Source organism: Salvia splendens, chromosome 4 (genome assembly GCF_004379255.2).
Source record: "Salvia splendens isolate huo1 chromosome 4, SspV2, whole genome shotgun sequence".
Lineage (NCBI taxonomy): Eukaryota > Viridiplantae > Streptophyta > Magnoliopsida > Lamiales > Lamiaceae > Salvia > Salvia splendens.
Window position 1 is genome coordinate 15,157,431 of NC_056035.1, and position 10,957 is coordinate 15,168,387.

General features: G+C 37.2%; 1 protein-coding gene across 2 annotated transcripts; it reads right to left on the bottom strand.

Moving 5' to 3' along the window:
* Positions 1–5,592: 5,592 nt before the first annotated feature.
* On the bottom strand, positions 5,593–10,957 carry LOC121798781. 2 transcript variants are annotated; one of them, XM_042197960.1, is made up of 7 exons: positions 10,083–10,957; positions 9,372–9,576; positions 9,209–9,258; positions 7,487–9,128; positions 7,194–7,396; positions 6,875–7,058; positions 5,593–6,782 (listed from the first exon to the last, which is right to left on the bottom strand). In XM_042197960.1, the coding sequence occupies exons 2-7, from the start codon at positions 9,520–9,522 to the stop codon at positions 6,142–6,144; spliced, it is 2,871 nt and encodes a 956-aa protein (XP_042053894.1). In that variant the 5' UTR covers positions 9,523–9,576; positions 10,083–10,957; the 3' UTR covers positions 5,593–6,141. The 2 variants fall into 2 exon arrangements, with proteins under 2 accessions (XP_042053894.1, XP_042053895.1); XM_042197961.1 differs by having other exon boundaries at positions 9,372–9,589.

Consider the following 10,957-nt stretch of genomic DNA (forward strand, 5'->3'; position numbering starts at 1 on the left):
TAAAACTTTTCACATTCATAATTTTATTCAAAATCTATAATGTCCTATAATCTTAAAAAAAACTTTTCATTTCACTTATCCTAATTATGATGAATATAAATAATACCTTTTCATTTCATTAATATTATAAAAATTTCATAATGGCAATCTTGTGAATATTTCTAAAACTCCCCTTTTATACATGTATAGATAGATAGATTAGATTAATTTTTATGGACATACATCTCAAAATGGCAAAAAGAGAAAGAAACATTTAAAGATTTAATTACATTTAAGGTACTTTGCAGTTTGCACTATTTTCGTACTTTTGCCCTATTTACTTTTAATATTAAGGGATTATTTAGTCTTTGTTTTTATATTTAATATTTCTCTCTCATCTATTCTCTTTTTTCCTATTTTCTTCTCGTGCTTATTATTTAATTTCTTATTAATCTCTCTCATTCAACATTTATTCTCAGTTTATTAAGATTCACAATTAATATTCAATACATATATCAAACACTACTCCGTACTATTATGCACATAAATGTGTATTTTTCGTTATTTTTAACAGTAATGAGGTGTGATCAATCGCTAACTTTCTTAAGTTGCTAACTCGTCAACACAGTTTATTAAAAATGTCAACACATAATTTTGTTGAACTTTAATATAATGTATTGATACATTTTAATGTTATCGTGTTGACATTTTTAATACATTGCATTGATAAGTTAACAGAGTTTGCAACTTAAATAGTTAGCAATATAACGCACCCCTAATAGTAATTAAGTACTACAAACAATATTCTTAGAATGCATCATAGATAAATTTCCTTCTTTGTATAGGTGTAATATTTATATAAGCACATTGGCTTCAATTTTGTGCAAACACATATTTCTATATAGAAAATTAGAAAATGTTAATAATTATCTTTAATTTTAATATATTTTAAATAATACATATCAAATTAAAAATATATTTAATTTGATGTGTATTGAATATTAATCATTAAACTAAATCAAATTGAGAAAAAATAGAAAATGAGAGAGATGAATAATATATTAAATAAATAATATAAGAAATAGAGAAAATAGGAAAAGAGAGAGAAATGGTAAGAGAGAAATTTAAAATATCCCTTAAAACTAAAAAGTAAAAAAAAATTGGCAAAAATAATCTGAAAATAGTGCAAAAGTACATCAAATATAGTTAAGTCCTTGTCCACATATATCTGGTGATATATATATATATATATATATATATATATATATATATATATATGGTTGCGTTAAAGATAGAACCATTCTTAAGTGTAGAACCTAGAACTCTACATATTTTATTAATTGGATGAGGAAAAAATGACGGTCAAGATTAAAAATCATACATATTAGACTATGTTTTCACGACATTCCGGACTCAACATGTGAAAAAACTCACATGTTGATGGAAGAATGAATGAAACGAAGAAGAGTCCATGCATGCTTTATTTTTTCACTTCTCTGCATTCACCCATTAATAATAGTTTTGGTTGTAATGGGAAGTTGCTGTGCAAATCAACACCATTGGATTAAAAGATCTAACGACCTCCGTTTGGCATTTGTTCTACGTTTAAGAATGGTTCTACGTTTAAGAATGGTTCTATCTTGATCACAATCCTATATATATATATATATATAGGATTTGCCACTCAGCCACTCATTTTTATCTCAGCCACTCATTTTTATTAAATGAGTGGTCCAGAATTTGCCACATGAAAAATATTTTTAGATTAACTAATTATAAAAGGGCTGAATGGTAATTTCAATTCTTAATTAATTATAAACAGTCATCCTCTCAACCCCTCTCTCCGTCTCCCACTCTATTTCTCTCTCAATTTCCTCTCGGCTGCTGCCATCTCTCTCCAGCTCCAATTTGTAGCGCTCGCCGGTGCTACTGACCGTGCAGCCTATCGCCACCATCAATCGTCTTCGTCGATCATCAATCAAGCCAGAGACGACGGCGCCTCCAGACACGCCCTCTCTCTCTCTCGCGGTTTAACGTCGCCGCTGTTCACCGCGCTTCGCCGCTCCTGCTGCACGAAGCTCCGAACAGCCTTCGCTTCTCACGTCGTCGCTTCGCCGGAAGCTTAATTGTTGATTCGAGTATGGATTTGGAGGTATTAGGAAAAATGGGGAAAGGATGTGTGAGATAGAGAGAGGAAACGCCGGTAGATCTCCGGCAAAACCGGATGGCGATGGTGAGGCAGCGGAGGAAACGCCATTGTATTCTCTTCAAGCTAGGGTTCCTAATTTGGGAAATTGGAAAGAATATGAAGTGATAAGAGGAGAAATGGAGGAGGAGAAGAAAAAAAGGGGCGAGCTCCGGCGACGCCGGAAAGATGGCGAACTCGCCGGAGAGGAATTTGAGGGGCGAGAGGGAGAGAGAGAGCCGAGAGAACTTGCTATTGTTCTTCAATTACGGAGTGGAAGAGACTTTGGGGAGGAAATTCACGATGAAGAAGGCATTAAAATGAGGGGATGCCTTCTTTTCTATTATTGGACAACTTTAATTGTTTGGTTTGGGCCTTAGTAAATTAAATAAGTGTAGCGGAATCAGCTATTGATACATGAATTATTAGTGTTATTTTTAGTTGTTGACATTTTAATACGAGTTGTTGACATTTGATATTCTCTCTATTGATATGTGAATTATAAGTGTTGTTTTTTAGTTGTTGACATTTTAATACGAGTTGTTGACATTTGATATTCTCGCTATTGATATGTGAATTGTAAGTGTTATTTTTTAGTTGTTGACATTTTATTACGAGCTGTTGACATTTGATATTCTGGCTATTGAAATGAAATGACACTTATACCCCCGTGTTGACATAATGTGATAGCTGTTGACATTTTGTTAATCTTGTGGATTAGTGGCTGATATTGCATCTCATTTCTCAATTTAGCTAAATAATCTCAACCTAACAGGACCCTATATATATATATATATATAGGGTAGTGATCAAGATATAACTATTTTTAAGGGTATAACTAGAGAACAAATCTCAGCCACACATCTTAATGGAACAAATATTATTAATTTTAATAAAATAAAATATGCTGAGGGTATTTTTGGAAATTACTTTCTGAATTAAAACATGCGATCAAATTACGCGAAATCTTCCAAATCTGCGATCCTTTCTTCTTCCAAATCGTAATTCTGAGCTGGGGGTGGCGCCGGAGAGGATACTGGCGGCGGTGGGGGAGCTGGCAAAGGCGATCGGGGCGGAGGGGCTGTTGGCGGATTCAATCGTCGCGCCAATGCTGAAAAAACCCCAAATCAAAATCTACCTCTACGTCGGACTCACCGGAATCAGCGTCGGCGGGTAAGGAGACGCAACGATGAGCTGCCGTAGAAGAGAAGCGGAGTTTCGGAACAAGAGCGGGGCGCGGTGGCTGTAGGCTCTAAGATTCGTCTTCGATATAGTTAGTTTCCGTCTACGTTTAATGTTACTGATGTATCTTGTGATTTTACTTCACTCTTGTTTACAAAACATCACTCTTGTTCTGATTTTACTTCACTCTTGTTCACAAAACACATCACTCTTGTTCTGATTTTACTTCACTTTTGTTCACAAAACACATCACTCTTATTCTGATTTCACTTCACTCTTGTTCACAAAACACATCACTCTTGTTCTGATTTCACTTCACTCTTGTTCACAAAACACATCACTCTTGTTCTGATTTCACTTCACTCTTGTTCTGATTTTACTTCACTCTTGTTCACAAAACACATCACTCTTGTTCTGATTTTACTTCACTCTTGTTTACAAAACATCACTCTTGTTCTGATTTTACTTCACTCTTGTTCACAAAACACATCACTCTTGTTCTGATTTTACTTCACTCTTGTTCACAAAACACATCACTCTTATTATGATTTTACTTCACTCTTGTTCACAAAACACATCACTCTTATTGTGATTTTAATTCACTCTTGTTTACAAAACATCACTCTTGTTCTGATTTTACTTCACTCTTGTTCACAAACCACATCACTCTTGTTCTGATTTCACTTCACTCTTGTTCATAAAACACATCACTCTTGTTCTGATTTTACTTCACTCTTGTTCTGATTTTACTTCACTCTTGTTCACAAAACACATCACTCTTGTTCTGATTTTACTTCACTCTTGTTTACAAAACACATCACTCTTAGCATGATTTTACTTCACTCTTCACTCTTAGCATGATTATTTTTGGGACAATTCAACATTGATATTATAATTAGATCAGAGCAAGAAGAAACAGAAAGGGGCTACATCTGAAATGCATAGCTAAAATCTCACAAAATTCAAATACTACACTACATCCCATCATAAAAATTGCAACGATAGCTTATCACCTAATGTTAATTCCCTAATTAAAGGAAATCAAAACTAAGAAAAACAGAAGATAAATTGGGAAATGCAGGCTAAATTATATCATAGATCTGTGTGTTCCCGCTCGGGGTCAGATGCCACGATCATGTGCGACAAGATGTCGTAGAGCGGCCCGCCCTTGGCCATCGCCTCCTTCTTCTCCTTGATCACCGCGATGAGCTCCTTCCGGAGCGCCGCCGCCGCCTTGTTGACGGTGGCGGTGTTGTTGGCCGCTGGAAGAGTGATGATTGGAGACACCGATGCAGATTCCTTCGTCGGGGAAAGAGAGTCACTTGAATAGCGAAAATATTGATAATTTCCAATCGAATTCCTCTTCAATCGGACGAATCGGCGGTAGGAGAGCTGAGAACTATTTTGCAGAAGAAGGAAGAGGAGGAGAAGAGAAGAATGCAGTTTCTTTTTCAAATGCCAATGATGTAATCTAATTTTGGATGTGCAATGACCATTATACCCCCGCCTTATTATTGTGGAGTAAATTTGTGATTGAGGGAACTAATATCTCATTAAATTCAAAAATTAATACTAGCCCTTGATTTTTTTGATCTTGTGGCTATTATTTGTTCTCTAGTTATATGGTTAAGAGGTGTTTGCCATAGATCATGACCATAAATATATATATATATATATATATATATATATATATATATTTTATCATACGTTAGAAATGTGCAAACCAGACTTCTTTTGTAGTTCGATTTTCCAAATCGACTGCAAGGTGTATGATAAAAGTCCAGACGTGATTATGCATTTTGATTGTGTATTTCACCTTACAACAGATTGTTTTACTAAATGATCTTTAAAGTTTTAGCTTGATTTAGGCGTGCATTGTTCAATACTACTATATTATATTTATTTTTCATAATAAATGCTAAGTTAATAATATCAAAAAAACTACAAGGTAGTGTTTGGTTTCTTAGATAAAATAGTATTAAAATATAATTTAGGATTGAATTATGAGACTATTTAAGTTGTAGATGGTTGGCTATGACTAATTATTCCATGATTATCCATCTAGGATTGACTTGTGCGATTTAATCTCATGAACGAAACATACTATAAATTAAATCTCGAGATAAAATCTTGCAAGCCGAATAGCACCAAAAATTATGCTAAGGCGGAATGTGACTTGAAAAGAAGCAGCATAAGAACAATTGGATGACCGGTGATTCTAAAAAAGACGAGCGCAACAGACATGATGACGTAAAACGAAGAGATCTATTGCACAAGTCACAATACATTACAGAGTGAGTATGATAACATCAGAAAGAGGAGTAAACACAACCATGTTTCTTTACAAACCAAACACCTATGTGCAACACAACTACAAACATGTGGAGGATTTTCTGCACACACCAAATATGCAGAAGCCTTACTGTATTATTCTAGGATCATACAGCACAAACCTTCATTTTCTATTATGAGGTTAGACCCCGCTAAACCTACAATAAAAACGGGCTTATGGCATCAAACGAAGCTAAATGTCTTCCTACAAGTACCTCTGGACACCTTCGTGTGGTGAAACTGTCCATTCTTTGTGATTCCTAACACGAAAAAAATGACACAAGACTCTACTGTACTAAGAAATCCTAGCCATCTGTGAGCTTTATTGGGTTATGTCGAAGCTAGATGTTTCAGACCTTCATCATGATTCCTGAGGATTATGTGACCGGTTGGGAGACGCCCCTCGTCTTCCAGGTATATAAGATATCAGCTTGAAACCGATTTAGTCCACGATTCTCCTCACTCTACAAGTCGGTGGCTTCAATGGCATCAGATTCATTTTGGAACAATGCAAACTCACACTCTAATGTGTCATCCAAAAAGATCAGTACCGTTTCCTCCACCAGTTCTGTGAAAATGGTCTCCCCCATCTCTGAAACAATAAACTCGACATCCGATTGGAGGACCATCCATTTTCTGGATCTCACTAAGTCTGCTTTGACAAGCTGTTCGAGAGAGTGAGGCTGTGGAAGCTGAAGCAGATGCCATTCGACAAGTTTCCATATCTCATGGATCAGGTCCATCCCTCTTGGGGCCACTTGGTTATTCATTTTGACATGGGATGTCCCTGAAAAGCGTCCAAAGTATTTCTCACACACCTCCTTTAAAGCTGCATTGGCACAGTCGAAGAGGAGTTTCTGATCATGTTTGGGTCGGCTAGAGAATAACTCGACTTCATCAAATAATGACGAGTCAAGGATCTCATGCATAGAAATCCATCTCAAAAGAAATTCATCCCAGTTTAAACCAGAGCCCAGCAGCACGGCTTCCACATACTCAAACGCAGATTCCTCATCCTCGAGAGAAATTCTTGTACAAATTCCTTGGTCACTAGCAAAAGATTGTTCTTCAAAATGGATATGACGTGGCTGGATTTCTCTGACAACTAAACATAACAGAAGGTTATATTTCAGTATGAGAGATAAACACAGAAGCTCAAAACATAAGGCTGCTTTGGTTATTTATCCACAATCTAACCTGGTTGAGATGTGGTGCTTGCAGGGCTGATGTCATCATCTGTGAATAATGGCTCAAGAACAGATATCGGACTGGGTCGCTCCAATTTGTACATTGTGCAGTCCGAATCATCATTTTCAGCAATTGCTGGACCGCTTGGAGGGGACTCTGGTGATGACAGTGATTTATCTTCACCAGAAAAAGGCTGGGCACATCAAAGCAAATGAAAACATGATAACATATTCTGGTTAGGGAACACCAGAAAAGAACGGCAACATGCAGGATTCAGGACTCGACCCTCACATTCCGAGTTAAAACGAACGAAATAATGAGAACTCACCAAATCGGAGTATGGAGAACAGTCTGCTGATAACTGAGAAGGAACTTGTGTGTTGTCTACTTCTCTAGTATCTTCATTCTCAATATCTCCACCAATCAAATCATTAGATGATTCAGATGAATTAGTAATGATCTTTTCCTCTTCCTCATGCTTTGATTCAGCCATTTCTTCTGTGTCTGCAACTACTCCAGGCAAGCTTTGAGCTGTTATTAAAAAAGAACAATTCCTTTAGTGTGATCAAATAGTTAAACACCTTCAAAAGTACGTTTTGCAAAATAGATGAGATTTATTACCTTCATGATTTAAAGTATCTTCATTGACAGATTGAATTTCAATGAAATGTTCTTGATCATCACTGAGTGTGATCTTATCACTCGTATCCAGAGACTGTATCTTGTCATTGCAGTTGCTACTAGAGCTGACTGGCTGACTATCCAAATATTGCTTTCTCGGACTCAGATGATTGTTAAGGTTTTCTTGCAAAAGACCACTCAAATCACTCCTACCCATGGCACGAGGAGACAATCTGACCTGGGTCGTTACGAAGATATCATCACCGTATTTTCTAGGGCTGCAGCAAGGGGTACCATTATTATACTCAGGAAGAGAGAGGATTCTACCAAGAGACTTTGGCAACTGCCGAGTTACTGACTCCGGGGTTTCACCTCCATTATTCAGCATCTCAGAGAGATGCTTTTTAGCCTCGACATAGATGTTAGATCCCCCTAGTCTTGAATTTTGGCTGGTTTCGTTCGCGGCCGCTGAACTCCCATCCTTCAAATTTCTAACTGGTTCACCCTTCTTAAAGCTAGGAGAAGATGTTAAAAATCTTTCAGTATAGAAATGGTTCCTATTTGGAGAACTCCAGCAAAGACTTTCTCCTGTACTGCCTTTGTCGCCATTATTGCTATTTTGTAGCTTAGGACTCAACTTGATATTAACCCTATCAGGACTGACTCCTTGTCGTTCCTTCCCGATTGCATGCCTGAGCATCCTTTTTATTTCAGTAAACGAGAACTGGGATGTATTTCTATTGTTCTGCACCTTATTGTCCATGTCAGGAGACTGCAAACGAAGGCTGCTAACTCTGGCATCAATTTGAGGGCTATGTGCCCCTGCTTGCCCGGGTTTCAGTATGACAATTTTATTATGATTCTGAAGATCTTTATCCCCTATTACAGGGTAGCTCTCCAGCGACTTGGTCCGTCTCCGGAAGAAATTTCGGTGTTTACGGCTACTGGATTCATCACATTTTAATTTTCCCGCCTTATCCTCGGACAAACTGGATGCTGGCAGCAAATTGGTTATTGCATCTCTGCTTAATCGAGCATCCTCTAAATTCTGCACATGTTTAACCAGTTTCGAGTTTGGATCCTTTAGTTGCTTCAACAGCAAGCCCTTATTTACACTCAATGTTTTCAGAGCATCCATGAACTCTTTTGAGCAACAACTATTCCCGTCTTCCCCAAAATGCTTACCGCATTCCAGGCGCTGCTCTGCAAGCACTATTACAGCTGCAACCAACTTTTCTTCAATGACGTTAACAGTCTGACCAGACGGTATATCATGATCACCACAAAGGTCATTCTTCGAGCCATTTGCATTTCTCTGGTTGATCTGTGCCAACTCTTCCATTATCATTTCCAGATCGAGATTATCTAAGGACCTTTGCTCTTGAACCTGGATACCATTCTCGGGCATCAGGTGTTCAGAGGTGCCCAGCTCAGTGACATCTAGATCACTAGACTTGATGCGGCTTCTGCTTCTTTTCTTTTGACGTTTTTTGAGATGATTTCCGTTATTTGAGTTACAATGTTCCAAACCCATAGCAGAATCTTTAATGTTTTCAGACTCATTACACATCTCTTCTTCCATGAGTTCCTTTACGCTCGTTTTAGCAGCATCAAGCATAGGCATATTACCTTCTTCAGCGACCTGTTTCATTACAGAATATCGTTATGATAAAGAAAACAAACATTCAAATTACAAGCCAGACATCAGACAGAACCACATACCTTGATGCTTTCGCATTTTTCAGTCGAATCAAGTATAACGGGATGGTTTCCTGAATAATCACCATCAAGTAACCCATTAAAAGTTAAAATGACCTTAAATCCCAAAAGTCAGTCTATGAAACATCAAGCTGGCATGTAAGAACAACTCTATGAAAGCTCTTACCAACTACTTGCTTGTTCACACGGCTTCTATCTGAAAGCAAACGTTTGGTGGATGGCCCATGGCGGAAGTGAAATATGCTAATTAAACCCGATATGCAACCTGCTTGGCCTCTTTCATGTCTCGAAAGGCGCTTCTTTGATTTCTTTGCCATAATGAATTCCCTCTAGCTCTCAGTAATTCACATTCACTACTTATCCTCCTCTAACTGCAAGTTAAGCCTATAGGAAATCAGTTTAATAGTCGAAAGCAAAACCGAAAAATGCTTCACTGCTAAAGAATAATATCAAGCACCTACAATTCCTGAATACACAATACCCTTAGTTGAGATCGAAACTAGACTGATTATAACTAAGCCCTCAAAATATTCAAAAAGGATTCATAAATAATTGAAACATAAAGGTAAAATGAGAAGGCTTTGAATAGTAATTGGATCCAATAATCCATTTGCATAATAAGTCACCATGCCTCATTCATGATCCAGTCATATGTTAATCAAGATTTACCATATAATACAACTTCAAAGAATGAGAGAGACATGCAATCTCCAAAATGCAGTTCAAGCATACTGATTATTTAGATAAGGGGGAATAAGAATGAGAGAGAAAGATGTTCAAGATACAGTAAGTTTTGATAAGCAAAAGTAGAACAAGCAAATTAAGGAAAAAATGGATAGTTACCAAATAAACTGATAAGTATAGGATTTCTTATTACCTGAAACAAGCAGCCCACCCCAATGTGGTTTCAGTAGAATCTACCAAACCCCTGTTGTCTGATTTAAGACAAAAACCCCAAATCACTGTAGCCTTTTTTCCTCTCTCTCTCTCTCTCTCTCTCTCTCACTCAGCAAGCTTGGAAAAGTAAAAGTTGGTTATGATAATGGCAATGTGGTCTTCCCTTGAACGAAACAATTATTTCCTGGATTGCTGCTGATCCACAAACAAAAATTGCAAACTCGTCTAACCTTGCCTTCGAGGTTAGATTATGACAATTTCACACGACTGCTCACTCAATCAAGCAAAGATTTTGCCTTTATAACGATATTCGATTTCCCTGATCAAACAGCCTCAGTTTTCTACACCAAAATCAAAGTCTAAAAAATATTTATTTTCAAACAAAACTCTGGATTAGCCCCAGATGGAAAACACCGACGGAGATCGGATTATTCGATTAAAAGAAAATAAAACCCCACAAAAATTCTTTTTTTTTACAATCCCAAGAGCCCAGAAACAAAAATCCTATCTTTGACAGGTATTTACAAATATTCCACACAGAAAAGTTGGAGGGTGAAGGAGAAACTGAAGGGGTTGATAGCTGGGGTGGAAGAGTATCAAATTCCACACCGACCAAAAAGGGAGAGCCACAGGGAAAAATCACCCACCCACTTGTTGAGAAATTGGAACCAAAAACTTATGAGTCGGGCAGCAATTAAAGACTGTAAACACAGATATAAAGAAAGGAAAAGAAATATGGGAAAGGTTGGAAAGTGTAAATAATGGTGCGTGCCTGCATTTGCGTGTTTGAAGGGAGAGAGGAGAGAGACAATTGTGCTGATGGCGATGTAAAAAAGGAGGGAGAGAGTGAGAATT